The sequence below is a fragment of the Pungitius pungitius genome, chromosome 4 (assembly GCF_949316345.1).
Source record: "Pungitius pungitius chromosome 4, fPunPun2.1, whole genome shotgun sequence".
NCBI classification, from domain to species: Eukaryota; Metazoa; Chordata; class Actinopteri; order Perciformes; family Gasterosteidae; genus Pungitius; species Pungitius pungitius.
In genome coordinates, this window is record NC_084903.1 from 15,814,031 (window position 1) to 15,831,391 (window position 17,361).

The 17,361-nt window shown below is 39.7% G+C and overlaps 1 protein-coding gene across 1 annotated transcript; it reads left to right on the top strand.

Moving 5' to 3' along the window:
* The first annotated feature begins 557 nt into the window (after window positions 1-557).
* Window positions 558-17,240, top strand: chs1 (chitin synthase 1). The gene is made up of 35 exons (XM_037485534.2): window positions 558-794; window positions 978-1,048; window positions 3,438-3,573; window positions 4,380-4,565; window positions 4,696-4,897; window positions 5,115-5,275; window positions 5,626-5,701; window positions 6,210-6,328; window positions 6,787-6,964; window positions 7,179-7,275; window positions 7,442-7,538; window positions 7,938-8,059; window positions 8,304-8,399; window positions 8,698-8,862; window positions 8,952-9,099; window positions 9,537-9,602; window positions 9,685-9,860; window positions 9,945-10,003; window positions 10,560-10,760; window positions 10,870-11,038; window positions 11,260-11,375; window positions 12,016-12,195; window positions 12,296-12,400; window positions 12,558-12,675; window positions 12,881-12,962; window positions 13,035-13,261; window positions 13,401-13,516; window positions 13,654-13,735; window positions 14,162-14,318; window positions 14,493-14,597; window positions 14,760-14,870; window positions 15,457-15,594; window positions 15,686-15,765; window positions 15,988-16,054; window positions 16,360-17,240. The coding sequence occupies exons 2-35, from the start codon at window positions 1,002-1,004 to the stop codon at window positions 16,426-16,428; spliced, it is 4,254 nt and encodes a 1,417-aa protein (XP_037341431.2). The 5' UTR covers window positions 558-794; window positions 978-1,001; the 3' UTR covers window positions 16,429-17,240.
* Window positions 17,241-17,361: the final 121 nt, after the last annotated feature.

A 17,361-nucleotide genomic window follows, 5' to 3' on the forward strand; every position in this document is an offset into this window, starting at 1 on the left:
GCCCCTGGAAACCCGGCTGATATACACTGTACTGCGGCGTAGATTAGTAGATGTAAAGCACCTGGGCAGACTGTGGAGGTGAGGTTAATGAGTAGTAACCAGGAGAGAGCCATGCACACAGCACACACACACACAGACAGAGGTAAACAGGGAAACAGGGTAGAGGGAGACACGGAGGAAACAGCAGCTGAGGCCTACTGGTGACAATCAGCGCAGAGGAGTCAACATCTGTATGCATTTCAGTACAAATGACCCTTGTACCGTTTTATTGACCCTCGTAAAAACTGGATATATGACTTTTAGTCAGTGATAAGATCTGATTAGTCACACCACATACACGCACATACACACACACACACACAGACACACAAACTCCCCGGTAGAAATCACGTATCTTACTTATGTTACGGTTATGATATTTTATGCTCATGGTTACCTTTTGATATCTGTCAAATCTTTCTGCACAATTTCTGGTCAGAACACACACACACACACACACACACACATACACACGCCTACTGGGCAGGTCCTGACTGTTAACACAGGTGTCTCCTCCATAAGCTAGTGACAAACCAATGCAGATGACCATAGGACTTTGACACTGTTGGTTTCCAGTTCACTCGGCAATAGGAAACCTTTCAAAATCAGTGTAATTTCAAATGTTACATATTTTTATTATGTTTTGAGTATTTGGAATCAAACTTCTTTCTTGCGGTTAAAAGGTTGGCTGATATTTCAGTTTGAAGGAAATATGAACCAAGAGTGAGATCAACAGAAGAATTAAACTGAACAAGGTAACGTTTCTCCCTTTTCTTAAACACGATTCAATGAGATCAATGATGATGATGATTTAAAGAAGTTACATTGTCTTCTAACTTATTCGTTCTGTGGTTTGCTGTGTTAATCCTTCACTTTAAAATACATATTAACCATCAGAAGTAAAGTTCCTGTTTGAATATCTTTCCTCTTTGAAACAGACTCTTAAGGAGTAAATAAGCAAGATGGAGGAAATCAAATACAGAGGGAAGAAAAGAGAGGGAAGACACAGGTAAAAAATTTGAATTTTTCTTTTTTATTTAAGGTTGTGCTTGAATCTAGATGTTACATGAGTTTAAGATCCATTTGCCAGTTGAAAGTAGCCCATTGAGCCCGGCTAGTTTGATATAAATACTGGTGTGCTGTTGCAAACACTTTCTTTTGAGGCAGCAGGAATCTATTGTCTATTGTTGTGACCAACTATGTTGCAAGTGGTTAATTGGCAAGCTAAAGCCCATACAATATTAGTTAGAAAGTAGTATAAAATGAAAGTACAACGTGTTAGTGGTGTCCGACTTGGCTTCGGACTTTGTATTACTATCACAGAAAGGAAATAAACTGTTGGACCGAGGGAATGCTTTGTATAGTTTCTTGAATAATCACTTCAGTTATAAATGAATAATTCAAACAGTTAAACAACCAAAATAGCTAAGGGCGACTCCATTGTATGATGATCATTATTTGTTGATTCTTTAATCAACAGAGCACAGGGTTAAAATACCACATTGAACAAGCTGTATCCTCATCAAATTGAAAGAAAAATCTTAATAAGTTAATAACATGAACCTCCCTTATAGTCAGAATATCTTAGACAGACTATGATAATAGGACATTTGAGTGCACAAAGTCATACAAATGATGCAGATGTTATTATCTCTTCAGGGGGCTTTATCCATTCATGATGAATACAAATACAAATTGAATTTGTTTACATCTCTAGTTTTTAATCAGAAATGGCCAGCGGTCTGTCCATGGAAATGCTTTTTACTGCGTCCCTTTGTGTGGAATAGTTGTAAAGGAAGAAGTAAAGCTTACAAGGTCACTATATGTGCTCAACCATAACAACCTACGGGAGACCAAAGAAGAATTGAAGGGGAATTTATTCCTTTATTCAACAGTGCAGCCAGGAACATTAATCATTCCATCGAGTTCCAAAGTTGCGTAATTGTCGTATCAGTCAGAAGAATTTAGAATAAACCACGCGACGTCCTCTCTGTAGGCACACAATCTAAATCTATTTACACCAAAACCATTGCCAGGAGGTCAATTATTTGCGAGATATTTGTAATGAATATTTTTATTAAATTGCGATACCCATTGATATATTATTACGCTTTGAATCACCAGGTTTCTACTTGGAACAAATTACAGTTTGAGGAAGCAGTTAATTTCCCTTGTGCCCCGCTGTGCTTCTCTTTATTGCCGTGGCTGATATCATCCCAGCAGATTCTGACTGCAGTTCAGGGAGTGCTGCTCCATTTAAAATGTTAAATATACAGTCGAGTTTTAATCACATTCTGTATGTTGTTATCTCTGAGGTCAAAACAGTGACGGTTGTTTCTGGGTTTGGATTTTAAATAGACTTAATTTATTTTCCCCCACCCTCGACACAATTTGTAGAACAATTTGCAGGAGAAACACTCATATCTTCAACAACAAACCATGATTTTAATAACTACAAGCAAATATTATGTGTCCAAAAACAGTAAATGACAAGTGTGTGTTATCCAACTGTGATTGGTTGTATAAGTATTTTGCAAGATCACCGCAGGGTCAACAATCAAATCTAGAGTTGAACCTGTGCTGTGGCCGTTCAATGTTATGAGTTGTGAGTTGGCCTAGAATTAAACCTTTTGTTTTACTTTACCTTTTTTCTCTTCTTTTACAATATTTTCACGGGCAAGTTGTATCAGCCTCATCTCCCCAGACACACAAGGACGCACCACAGAGCAGGTTCACCGAGCTCTTCAAACTGTTGTTTTGACAAAGATCAAAACGTGTTATTCATCCAAGGAAGACACACCGCACCCTGATAAGTGTTCTGTACTTGACACGACTCAGACAGCAGTGAGCGACGCCACCGAGCATGAGTGGAAAAGCTAATGTCAACACAAATTGTACGAAATTACACTGACAAAATGCACGTTGTAATTTAAAGCCATAAAATAATGTTGTAATCATTGATCGAAGGCCCAGATCTATCTGAAGACACAACCTGCCTGCCACTCCACACCCTACACATGTCTTGCTTACTATCTGAATTATCTTCCTTATACGATAGCACACGTCTTTATTTCTTTGTTTTTCCTGAATAGCTTCCTTGTGACATGCCAATGTGCCTTTCGTGACTTTTCCCGTACATCAATCTCTTTGTTATTTCCTCATCTATACAGTCCATTTCCTTCAGGCCACTACACTAGCACACTGCATTTCTTTCACACGCATAAGAACAAAAACTTGTAATTAAAATGTTTCAAAGTACCTGACCATTTTGTGATCCAGTGGTTCTCGCTGGTGTTCTGCCAACTTGGTTGATATCTTGGAATGAATTTTGGCCTGTATTACGTAAAATGGATGAGGTGAAAGCTGAGGCTAATCTATGGGTTGTTTGTGTGTCTCAGGGATACGTGGGATCCGTTCCAGCTAAACCCAATCGGAGCTGAGAAGGAGAGCAAGAGAAGATGTTTCCAACTGGCCCAGTACATGGTGGCTGTTCTTGTTGGTTTAGCCGTCTTGACCAGCGCCGTCGTTGCAAAGGTAGGGTAATCTATCCGTCTGTCTGTTGAAGGTTATTCTCCTATTCATCATCTGATTTAAGAGCAAGAAGCATCACCATAGAGTCCCTGACACTAAAGGTGAAGCCTCACGCAAAAATCTTTACGATCTTCTTTAATAAGAGAATAGAATAAAAATATGGTGTCCCTCACAAGCAGACTGAAATACGTTTGAAGGAAACTATTCCATTTGAAGGGTTTCTATCGACAATTGTATGTATTACATGAGGACTTTATGTTGCATTATGAATATAACACTGATCTATTTTGATTGGGTTTCATCATGTATCCATCAAATCTTTGGGATTGGGATGATTTGAGATTCTTATTATTTGATTATTCAAACACTTTTCCTACATACAACTCTTGCTGGCAGCAGTGTTTGAGGTCTTAACATTCTGTATATATAGATATCTGCACATTAATAGTTTCCAAAAACCCTTGTGTCATGTCTCTGTTCGTCTCTATCTGACTGACTGTATAATAACATGAACAACATTAATGCTATTTGTAGGCCAAGCTATGCTATGCTATGTCAAAGAGTCCTTCAATGGTGATCAGGAAGAAGTTGCTAGTTTATCTTTATATTTACATTATGGAATTACTGCACACAGCATTTCACTGTTAACTACACCTGGAGCAAAGTGCAGTGAAAAAGAGAAGGGAGGTTTTTATGGTCTCTGTAATCTTACCTCAAATAAAAAGAAATATCTACATAATATAATATAATTCACAACAAATGTTAACTTCACTTTCAGTATTCTGTTCAAACTCTTCTTTAACATACAGGGCTCTCTCTTGGTATTATCAACCTTGTCGAGTCCAACCTCCATGCGAAGCCCAAAGGAAAAGCAGTTCTACATGCTGATGTTGGTTTTCTGCCTGGTCTTCCCCAACATCCTGGTGTTTATGAAGTCACTGTGGAGGTGTGCCTTCAAGAGCTTTGTAAAACCCAACATGAAGACCATGTCGTTTGTACGTTTTTCAAAAGCATTTTCATTATTTGCAGAGTCCGCTTTGATAGTGAAAACAATGAATGAGATGGTGGGGAAATGTTTAGCACAATCTTACATGGCTTGTTGTTGGCTTCTTGTGTCGTTTCCAGATATTTGCCATTGAGTGTCTGGTGTCTCTTGGTACTTCGACCCTGGTGCTAGTGGTCATGCCTCAGTTTGATGTGTTGACCAATCTCTTCATCAGCGGAGGAGTCTGTATTGTTTCTGCCATTCTGCAGATAATATACAGACTACAGAGAGAAACATGGAAAATCGTGTTCCCGATCTGCTCCCTCATTCTTACAGTCGCTGGTAATTCTCTTTATTAATATACTATATATACTTATGCACGCGACACGCAGCCAAATCTTTAACTGGTCCTGTATATTGGAACCAGGAATGGGGTGAAGTTAAAGTCGTCTTGCTCCGACAGAATGCGTTTAAAGTCACAGACATCATTGAGAAACACAGCTCTGAATGATCAGCTTACTTCCCAAAACAACCAGCTAACTAACCACATAACCTGCAGGTTACTGCCTCCTGGGGATCGACTACTATGTGCGTGTGTCATCATTCGTGGATCGACAGAGCGCCGACTGCTTCATCTACGTTGGAATTGGAATTTTCGCTTCCCTCCTGGTCTCTCTGTGCTGGTGGGAAAATCCGCTGCAAGCTACTAATAGCATGCAGGTATAATCATTTTATATAAAATCATTTTCTATCATGTGTTCATATGGGTCTTCACTTGTCTTTTTTTCTTGATTGGCCGACAAACAGGAATTTACCCCTCATATTCACTGTAATGCAATTTATTTATTTATTGACGCCAAGCCTTAAACATTAGATGTTAGTTTCATCTTTGCAACTTTGTCATTTTATGTAATTGTTCTGCCCACTCGGCCAGCTGTGGCAGGGATTCTTTTTTTGTGTGTTTTGATTCAAATCCCAGTTGGTTGTCGAACTTTTTGGGTTATTCGACGTGTTGTAGATAAATAGTGTTACTGACTTGATTTTTCCCGTCTCTTTCTTTGTCTCTGCAGGAAACGCTGACAGAATTGGATGGTTTCAGGGACTTTGTGTTTGTCATCAGCAGTATTCTGAGGATACTAGTGATCGGTAATTATCTGCCCTCAATGTCTCTATCAAAGGACAACACACACAAAAAACATCCTGACAAAATAAGACAGGCTCTTGAATTGTGTTGTGAATAACAACAGCTCTGTTTTGCCGAGTCCTCTCATCACCTCCTTTCCAACGTTCACGCTGGAGGACAAACAGAATTCTGTAAGAGGTGTAAGATGGATTTGCAGGAAGTTCTCCAGCTGTGATAAACTCTGCAAAACTTTCCATTTTGTAGGGTTGTGCTGTCTATTCTTCTCAACAAAACACTTTTTTCATACAGCGGTTAATTTCCATTAAATTTAGTAAAATTCCTCTGGGTGACTATTTCAAATCAGCGCACTCTATTTCATGTTTACCTATCAAAACACATTGTGCCCTTTTTATATTGTGCTTCTGCATCAAACACCCTTAAGATATTTTATGTGTTTTTTTATAACATATAGTACTTTTTGTACTTTATAAAATCTCTTTTACATCAGTAATACCATGTATTCTGTCGCAGGAGCGGTGTACCTAATCTACCATGTGCTCATTGAGAAATCCATCACCTGGTCAGACTTTAACCTGCAGGATAAGGACTGGGAATTACTGCAGATAGGACTGGTGCTGCTATTCCTACAGGTAAATGGAACAGTGAAAGACGGATGCGCCGTAGGTTTACATGAACTATGCATATAAGTTGTTTCTTTGCACTTAAAGATTTGCAGCTCGTCTTTAGGTGTTAAAGGGTCACAGGTCATTGTAAGCTGTAAACAAATGATGTGCTTGGGCTCTTATGAGCTCTTGCGATTTTTAAAGGTCAGAAATGTGGGAAAAAGTGTGATGTCTGATAAAAACATGTGCAAAAAATCTGATACCCTTGAAGCAAACATTTACTTTTAACTTAAAAAAATGTAAAAGCTACTAGAAATCTACCCCGTTGACACTTAATAATTCCAGCAGGTTCAACTCAATCAGAAATCATAATCAGATCTTGCTGCCACTCATTTACATGTCTAATTTAAAACAACAGGCTTCATTGAAAAATTGAATTTAGTGCCCCAGGCACTAACTTATTTTCCGCTTGCCTCCTGTCTCAGGCCTTCTGCTCAGCAGCGTGCCACTGGTTCGGTGTGGTGGCCTGTAAGATTCATTCAGTCAAGATGAGTTTTGCGCTGCCAGTTTGTTTCACAGGACCCGCGGTGCTCCTGCTGGGACTCATTCTTTTCATAACGCAGGCACAAAGTCTACAGGGAGCACAGAGCGGGAGCATCACAGGTGAGCTTAACCTGTCATTTGGAAAAGATTGTGATTCGCTTTAAATGTGCTTGTTTGATCAAAATTGAGATAGTTGAAACGCATGCCTCCCTAGTCATGTGGTGAATTGTGAAACATATTCTAAATTAGTCATATGCATACTTCCCTCAAAGTAAGAAACAACATTTGGCTTACTACAAATATCCTATAACATTAAGCTTTGTTTCTGCTGCAGAGTTTTGTGAAAGCCTCATCCACTTGAACAATAAGAACACAACCCCTGTGGTTTTACTGGAAATCACAAGGAGCATTTGTCGGACTTCACTTAACAGGTATGTTTGTGTGTTTGTATTAGGTTCAAACAATGCTAGCAGCTACAATGTATGCATTTATGCATTCAATTAAATATAATGCAAAATAACACACGAGCAGGAATCTACACACACATGCAATCTGTGTATGTTTTCCCAAAATGATTGTGGACTGTTTTATTGACAGCTATTACTTGCAATGGCCTTTTTCAATGCTGGCACTGGAGGGAGTGTGCATGTGGTCGGGCTTCGTCTCGTGTACCTACTATGTATGGAAGATCAAGGTATCAAAATGAACACACACACACACACACACACACACACACACACAGATCATTTACGATAAGCCCCTCAAAGAGTCAGTTCGCCAAAAATTCTGAAAAGAGTTTTTCATTCTTACTTTCATCAGCCGCCTCCGTGCGATGGAGAGGATCGAACCTCTTTTTTCCCGTTGCTCACATCATTGAACAAATACATTTTACAAAAGTCAACAGCAACGCCTCTCCAGATAAAATGACAACATTTATCTTAATGAGCTAAAAAAAGTTTTCAAAGTATATACTGTAATACTATTACTTAAAACTTTAAACTAACTTAACCTTCAAATATCAAAATGACATCAGATGTTGAGATTGGACGTAAAGACGTGTACCTGAATGCCTCTATCATTCACCATGTCTTAGGTCCAGCGCATAGAGAGAACCTCTCAGCTCTTTGTTCGCCGACTCTATGAATCCGCTTTTATTGACCTGTCTCTGCTGCTCAACACCAAGATGAAGGTGCCGCGAGCCCAAAACCAAGAGAGGTGAGAGGGGTCTGAAAGGAGAGTTTCTCTCATTATTTTTTGATTGTGTGAGTCATAATATGGAGATAATTGTGTGCTGATACAGTAAGTCACTGATGTGCTTAATTTAAAATATGTTTTGATAAGTAGATTATCTTTTTAAAGCATGCTTTAAGATGTTCATATTTCAGTGATGCTCTCACTGCTGAGAGATCTGCATGGTGACAACCGATGTTTAAAGCTTCCCCTCTTCTCTCCTTCACAGCGGTGATGACATGCAGAAATGTGTGATCTATCTCTGCGCCACCATGTGGCATGAGACCTACGATGAAATGCTGAAAATTCTCACCTCTATGTTCAGGTTTGTGAGCGTGTCACTGCAGACAGCTAGGTGTCAGAGCATGGGATGTATTGGTACAACATGATGATGATGATGATGATGAAGATGATGTTGTGTGCATGAGACGAGGCAGTGAAACATCACCCCGGTGTTGCGTTGCTTTTTTCTATGTTAATTATGAATTGAAAGTCCCATAATAGGCGTGAAACTTCAAATTTTTAAAAGCTCAAACAACCGTTTTGCTGTTTTGCATTTAAAAATGAAGTTCTCTTTATTCCCTGTCACACAGTAATGAGACAGTTGTTTGTTGCTGTTTCAGGCTGGACCGCTACCGAGGAGATCCAAATAAGGAACATAGCGACTGTTTTGACTTTGAGTGTCACATTTATGTAGATGATGCCTTCATGACTGAAAAGGAAACAGGACATAGGCTGGTTAACTCTTACGTTACTGACTTGATCCATGTGGTCATAGAGGTTTACAGGTGAGATTATCTATTGATTTACTGTCTATCTTTAGATGTATCCATCCATCCATCCATCCATCCAACCAACCAACCTTGTATCCATTCAGGGTGTTTACCAACAAAGAACCAGATGATGTGTCGATCATTATGACCCCCTACGGTGGCAGGATGATGTTTGTTATGCCAGATGGCAACATGCTCTACGTTCATCTAAAAGACAAGAATCTCATCAAGAACAAGAAACGGTGGTCCCAGGTATGGCGTCGTGGTGGTATTTTTGTCCTGTAGGTGTCATGGTAATAAAAAACGACCCGTTGCTCTCTCTTCACACACACTGTATGGCTGACGTACCCGAGATCTACATCTGCAAAACCACTGACTCTTTGAACAATTGGCCCTTTTGATGGGAGATGTAGTTATTCAACTCTGATTCATTAGCATTATGAATATCTTCTCAATAATTCACCTAGTCTGTGAAATGTCAAAGAAATTGTGAAATGGCTTGACATTTTCTAATTTTTCTTGTTTGTCTTCAAATTGCTATGTTCAACTTAGTATTTCAAAATTAAGAGCTCTATTTTGCTAACAACACCAATCAATATTGATAATGACCTTACTGTTTGAATTGCATCAATGTTATTGAGAGTCGGTCTTGGATTTTCCCACATGAGATTACTGTAAATTCCTTTCAGATCATGTACATGTACTATCTACTCGGCTGGAAGGGCTACATCGTCAAGAACCCTCAAAAGATGACAGTAAGAGTTTTCTATTTTGTGTCAAAAGTGCACATCCAACTATTTTGACCATATGGGTATAAAATATTTAAATGTTTTATAGCGCCAGCACAACCCATCGAGGGAGAGCATGGTCTCCATGTATGGAGATATTTTTGTGCTGCCCCAGCATGACAATGACTACAAGAGAAAATTCATCTCAGATGACAACACTTACATCCTGGCTCTGGACGGAGACACAGACTTCCAACCAAAAGCTGTGATTCTGCTTGTAGACAGGTCAACAACTGTTGTTACTTATGTATCACTGTATAAATAACGTTTTAAGCATAGTAACTAAACATATATTATTTTCATTGACAGGTTGAGGATGTATAGCAACGTAGGTGCAGCATGTGGTAGGATCCATCCGACTGGCATGGGTAAGTGGACATTGTTTCTGCCTTTTTAGCAGAAGGTAAAGTGTTTTGTCTCAATTTGTCTTCAAGACCTGGAACCTTCATTTTACTCTAAGCAGCTGCTCAGCTGGAACGTGGAGGCCCACGATGGCATGAGCTGGGTTTATTTACTTATGAGTTCACATCAGATCCAATTAACACAGTGGGAGAGAGCAAAGTATCTGTTAGCCAGGATTTGGAAAGGCCGGGCAGGAAAGCCACCCAAAGTCCTACTATGAAATGGCAGAATATAAAGTCATAGAATGAATCCTTCCAACACCATATTTGTTATGTTCCGACTGACTTCAGCATCGGGTCATCAAGTGGGAACAGCTTGACACAGTTCACAGTTGAACACAAATGAACATTTGTGAAGCATTATCTCCTATTATCTTCTGTTTATTTTGTCGATGATCAATTTGTCTCTGTGAATGTCTCTGTGAATGTCTCTGTGAATGTCTCTGTGAATGTCTCTGTGAATGTCTCTGTGAATGTCTCTGTGAATGTCTCTGCTCGTCGGCTTGCCCGCTTGCCGTCCCAGGTCCCATGGTGTGGTACCAGAAGTTTGAGTATGCAGTGGGCCATTGGCTACAGAAGACAGCAGAGCACGTGCTTGGCTCCGTGCTGTGCAGTCCAGGATGCTTCAGTCTGTTTAGAGGATCAGCTCTAATGGATGATAATGTGATGAAGAGATACACAACTACTGCAACCAGAGCTTCGGAATATGTGCAGTATGACCAAGGTTGGTTGGGAAGTGCTCCAACCTTTTATACCTCGGATGGTTTTGCATTTCTTTTTTGACTCTCCAAGTCGGTCTCTTTTTTGTTTCTTGTGTGTGTGTGTGATTCTAGGGGAGGATCGTTGGTTGTGTACTTTGTTACTGCAACAAGGGTGGCGTGTGGAATACAATGCTGCATCAGATGCATACACCAACTCACCAGAAGAGTTCAAAGAGTTTTATAACCAGAGGAGACGATGGGGACCATCTACACTGGCTAATACACTGGACCTTCTGCACAGGTTAGGGTGCAATAACATTATGTTTATCATTGGACTTAGAATCAATAATAAAAGGGGAACTTGCATCCTTAGATTGGATCTGTATTCAAATGCTACGATTTGATTGTATGCAGGTCCAGTTGTACAGACCATACATCTTCAGTCACCTGTTAACTATTGCATTATGACATGTGCATTGTCTCTATACACATGTTTCTTTTTTCTTATGAATTAAATCACAGTGGTCCGGAAACAGTGAAGAGAAATTCATCCATCTCCAGGCTTTACATCTTCTACCAGATGTTCACCGTCGGCTCCTCTATCCTTGGTCCAGCCTCTGTGACTCTCATGATAGCAGGTAGGTTCATGTTGTTCAATGCGCTACAAGACAATCTCTCCTGGGGGTTTATCGAAATACTGCACTGGAGCAAACATTCTCTCTTCTCTATTTTGTTACCCTTATCACACGTTGGTATGAGTAAGTTAGCGCTGAAGGCATCAATTCATTCATTCTGCATATATATGATAAATAAATCATTGGAGTCAAGCTCTGTATAGTATGTAGTTGCTTGTTGAAAACTAGTTGGAGCTCTGCAATGTGGGGAAAAAAATAAATATCACAATTTTGTTGGTTTCAACAATAGTCCTTTCACAAAATATTGATACAATGAGATTTTCATGAATATAATGACTAAGTGAGAAAAATCTAAAATGTGCTATGTTAGGTTATCCAAAATCTAAGCGACAATATCACTACAGCTGCAATATGTGGCCCAGTCTTACATTTATTATCAGATTATATTTTTTTGTTCAGCGAGTTATTGGTTACTGTTTAGCTGTCATTTTCATTGAAATGAACATCTGGAAAGACTGTACCAGTTCCTTATAGGACACCTGTGGACTGTGATGGTGACTTCTAGGACTAGGATTAGAACATTTTTGTATTGCTAACTTCCCCCCTCCCCCCCCCCGCCTCTCTCCCCATCTGTTCCTGCCAGGTGCCTTCCAGTTCGTCTTCAGAATCGCTGGCACAACTTCCATCATCATCGCAAGCGTTCCTCCTGTGTTCTACATCATCGTCTGTTTTGTCGCCAAGGCCAATAACCAGATCACCATTGCCGCCATCATGAGTATTCTGTATGCATTCCTCATGACTGCATCTTTTTTTTCTATCATTGGTGGGTAAAACCTCTTTATGACATTGTATTTCCTTGTCAGACTGATATAAGTATTAAAACCCTTAAATTCAAACACTCACGTGCCTCGTGCTGCTTTCAGGTGACATGGTGGTACAGGGCACCTTCCTGACTCCTACCGGCCTGTTTTTGGTTTCGATGGCCATCATGTACGCCGTGACAGCGATACTGCACCCAGAGGAATGGGGTATGGTTATACTATTTCATCTCAACCCTCATTCTCATCTTTTTCATAAGTTATTTCCTACGATGCTAACAGAGTAATGTAATATTAAATCCTCAACATTAGAATGTAACTTTTCGTTAACAGCTGTTTTGTTATGTTGTGTCATTTTCTCTTCCAGGAATGATCATCTATGGTCTGATGTATTTCATCTGTATCCCCAGTGGATACCTACTGCTGACCATCTACTCACTGGTTAACATGCACATTGTGTCGTGGGGCACAAGGGAATCCAGCAAGTAATGTACCAATCTCCTGACTTTATTCTTAATTTACAATGATGTTAAGCAAAGACAAACAGCCAGCAAGCTTTAACAACTGAATCATCCATTGATCTGAAGCCAATCTGCAGGACTAACTGTTTTCCAGACTAGTTAGTGCATTGGTCTGTGTATTGATGAGATTATGTCTTTCCTCACTGCCCATCATTCTTCTGTCTGTCAGGGGAGAAGGAGAGGTGAAGAAGAACCATAATATGCTGTGTGACAGAAACTGTACCCTCTGTTGCTGGGACGTGAAGTTACAGGTACTGTTAGCAGAGACTTCCAGGGGATGAGTAGGCGGACGGATTCACTCATTTCATCTCGTCGCGTTGCAGGTAACACAGGAATCAGAGAAGCTGATGCTTCTTCACATGCCAGGCCAGACTGCCCAACAAACTCCTGCCCTTGGCATTACCAACCCGTACTCATTAATTCAAAATGCAGAGCCTGAAGCCACAGTTGATACAAAAACAGAAAAAGATGTTGAAGAAGTTAAGAAACATCCCGGGGACAAACACAAGGGGATGGTAGTAAAAGGCAACGACGCTGCTTCCGTGAGCAGGTATACATTTGTCTTTCCTCCCTTCAAATGATTGATTGAAACATTAAATATTTCAGTCAATTCGGCATCAGCAACCTGCACTGTCATAACGTTCATCAGCTGTCATTTGGCCAAACAATGTCTGTGTGTCTGTATGCAGTGACGACACACTCTACAAAAACAGCATAACACCAAGCCTCTCCGACCAGGGGGATGTCGAGGAGGATGACGACTTAATGATCGCTGCCATTGGAGAAAAAGAGCTTACTGTAAAAGGTGAGAAGCACATTGCAACTGTGCTGAATATTACTAACTGTAAATAATGCAATTCATTGTGCAAAATAAAGTATGTACAGCACACTATAATGACGTTATCGGTGTGTGTGTGTGTGTTTGCACGCGTGTTCTTATAGAGTGGGTAAAGCCAGTGAAAGAAGAATTTTTGAAGAAGCTGACTTATGCCAACATGAAGAGAAACCTACAGGAACAAATACGGTAAATAATTTCCCAAGATAAATGTAACCCTATGATAAAGCTTTTGTCACAACAAAAAAATTGGAAATCTTTGCAACGTGAACATTGAATTTAACTGAAAACAAACCCAACTGAACTTGTTTGTGTCCATGTGTTCATTTGTACACTGTAGTTTTTATTAAGTGTGTTTTTACTGATCAAACCAACATTTTTTTGACATCCACATTTGAAACGTGAATAAAACGTTTCAATTAATTAATTAATAAGGAAACAACAGTGTAATATGCAGTTTCAACAGCTTGCAGTCAAGTGTACACGTATAAATTGTTTTAACTTTATTAACAAGTGTGTGTTTCTGCATGTGTGCACATACCGTTGTATCAGATAAAAATGTGCAAGTGCAAATGCATAATTCCACTTTGGTTTTTCTGCATCTTTTATCGACAGATACACATTCCATAACAACAAAGATGCGGATGACGTGTGTGAGGAGTTGGTCCTGATGTTAACAGACACTCTTAGCAGAGAGCTAAGTGGAGTGGGGCCGGAAGACGTTCTGCCAGAAACCAAGCTGGAGGAGTTAGGATGTTCTCTGGAAGAGCATGTAATAATAACAATAAAATGCAACATATCCATTTTTAGATTTTAGGAGTTTCATATTGTCACCATCTTGGTCTTGATACTATACAGATATATATAAAACAAAATGTTATCTTTTAAAATAGCCGTCAAAGAAGGAGAGGTTGAATTATAATCACTGACTGACTGTATCTCACAGGCTCGGCGCATCCTCAGAATCAATCAAATGGAGAACTTAGAAGATCGAGTCAAGGTAGCGATCAAGAAAACGCTCACGGCACCGCAAATAAAAAACCTGGACGAGGTAAGATGCATAAACTTCACAACAGCTGGCGGATCAGTGTTGTCTCTTTTATTTCTTTTTAAGATAAACATATATTGTACTAACTTAAGTGGATTTTCTGCCTTTATCTTTATTCAAATAAATCCTCAAGGACTATTTGTGTGTCTTTTGTGTGTCTTTAAGGGTGAGCAGGACTTCTGGAACAAGTTACTCGAACGCTACTTGACGCCCATCGTTGACACCAAAGCACACACGGAGGAAATCACCAGAGAACTCAAGTCACTGCGCAACAAGGTCAGCTCTCTTGAATTGTTTATGCAAATGTGTCACTGTTGTTGTTGTTGTTGTTGTTGTATGTGCCATGAATTCTGTAATGACAACACGTCAAGCTCTATCGCTGATTAATCTCGTGCTCTGATTAGAATTTGCAAACTTTGTTAAGCTGCGCTCAGACTTCACAAGGCGTGAAATCAAAGGCGATGTTGATATCTGGTTGATTCATAAGGAGAAACTTTGTGGATGTTCTTCTCTAATTTCAAACCTTTACGCACTACGAGATTTGAAAACCACGACCCAACACACACAACAGGACATTGTGAAGATGTCATGCTATGGGCGCGATACACTATCTCGGGTGATCTCCCGTGGAAGCAGATGTGCAGTAACAACTTTATATACAGCAGCTTTATTGCCAAAAATGAAAGCAGATTGTCTGACAGAAAGTGGGACCCGGTGGCTTCAGGGACTCGTGTCACTCTGCCAGGGGGTCCATGACATAACATTATGTGATGTACCATTAAAAAAGTGCACAACTATAGATGTGGACCATTTTCAGACTTAAAATTAAAGAGTATCATGAAATTCTTCTTCCTCCCCAAAGGCTGTGTTCCTGTACTTCATCATCAACGTGCTGTGGGTGGTTGCCACTTACTTCCTGCAGGCCATCGGAACCGACGTCCTCAGCATCAAGATCCCGAAGTTATTTCCAAACGGAACTGAAACTGGACAAAACCTCAACGTGAGGACCGTCTTGATGCATACGTCGGAGTGACAGAAGAATGTTTGTAACTTCTGCTAAAAGTAATCAGCATGTTGTTTTTTGTTGACAGGTGGAGCCTCTCAGTTTGATGTTCCTGTTTTCTTTTGCCATTCTTCTCATTATCCAGTTTGTGGCCATGTTATATCACAGGTAAACACACACACAAACAAAAACAAACATTGTTATGTGCCTCACACCCTCTCAATTGTCAGCCCTTTAAGTTGGATTGTGTTATGAAGAAAAATCAGTTGTAACTTGTATAGAAATGGGAATTACTTCTGCTTTTCTGGGAACTATTGTACATCCATCTCTTGATATCATTTTTTCAATAGTTTCTACTTGTGTTGGATCTTTGCGTGTCTTTGTTTGCAGAGTCTACACTCTGATCCACGTGGTTGCATATCGCAGCTCGGAGAAAAACTACAAAGAGAAAATTGAGGTAAGTAGCTTAACACTTAAAACACACACAAGTTAAAATGTGACGGCCCGTCAGTCGTTGCCTCTACGATTCCAGCCCGGGCTGTTTGTCGTCCTCCTCTCTCTCGCCGAGCTTTCGCTGTCTCATCAGGCAGAAATTCCCCAAAAATACATGTGAAATGTGATTGTATAAAACGTTGAATACAACAAACATGGCCAAACATCCAAAGCCACAGACAAAAATAATTGAACAAAGAAAGTGTCAGCAGGTGAGACTCTACGTTCACGGGTCAATCTTTCTTTTGTACGTGTTGTCCTGTCCGCTAGGAGGAAGAAGATGATTGTTTGACTCTGGAGAACGAAGATGGACTTTCGTTTAGCAATGATGACCTGTAGTCCATAGCAACCCACTGAAACCAGTGAAAGCCAGCGACCAGCACGCCTCGGCATCACCTGCAGCAACCCCAACAGCAGGGCTGGCATCATCACTCCATCTTCGTTTCAGCTTTCACAGAGCATCAAATTCTGTGAATGTTAGTGGTGGACCAGTGTAGAGTGCCAGGACATCATCTAATTATGTTCTACATAACAGGGTTTTAGCATTCTTTAATGGTCAAGTGATTTGTTTGACTGCAACTGTTAAGACATGCACATATCGTATCTTAAAAGGTGGTTGAATGCATCAAGTGCCCAAACTGATGGATAATATTATCTAGATCCAGGGTTGATAGAATTGAACAACATCCATGTAGAGGACCCACTTAACATAATTAAGAAAATCGTGGTAGTTTAGGTTTTTATGTGCTTGCCCCCAGTTGTTTGTTTTTTTAATCACATTGAGATGGAACCACATTTTTTGGTCCAAATAAATGTATTTGAGCTCCTTGTCAATTAATTTAAATAAAATCTGTAAATATGATTTTCCAAGAAAATGACAGTCTAAGACTTTTGAAACAATGAAACATTTGCAAATAAAATATTGCGACAAATACTGTCAACATTTCATTATTAGCCCTTGCATATTTTAAAACCCGGTTTCCTTTTTTAAATGTTGTCTAGATGGTAACATTGCAATTATGTAAACAAATTGTAAAAAGGCACTTATTGAAGTGATACAATCTTCAGGTACCTAATTGGTGAATTCAATTTTATAAAACCAAAAGTGGATGATCTCTGTATTATAAATGAAATAAAACTAGCAGCAAATACTCATCTTTTCATCTCATTAACATCCATAATTCAAGAAAAAGGCTCTTGTAGGTCCTGATGTTTAAAATGATTATCTTAATGGTTACAGAAACGTGCTTTTTGAAGCAGCATCTTTTCCTC

Excerpts from the sequence above, each read along its gene's own strand:
- chs1 (XM_037485534.2), top strand. The coding sequence starts at position 1,002 with ATGGAGGAAATCAAATACAGAGGGAAGAAAAGAGAGGGAAGACACAG. Across the intron at positions 6,329-6,786 it reads TGGTGCTGCTATTCCTACAG|GCCTTCTGCTCAGCAGCGTG; the intron begins GTAAATGGAACA and ends CTCCTGTCTCAG. Across the intron at positions 9,861-9,944 it reads GTGATTCTGCTTGTAGACAG|GTTGAGGATGTATAGCAACG; the intron begins GTCAACAACTGT and ends TTTCATTGACAG.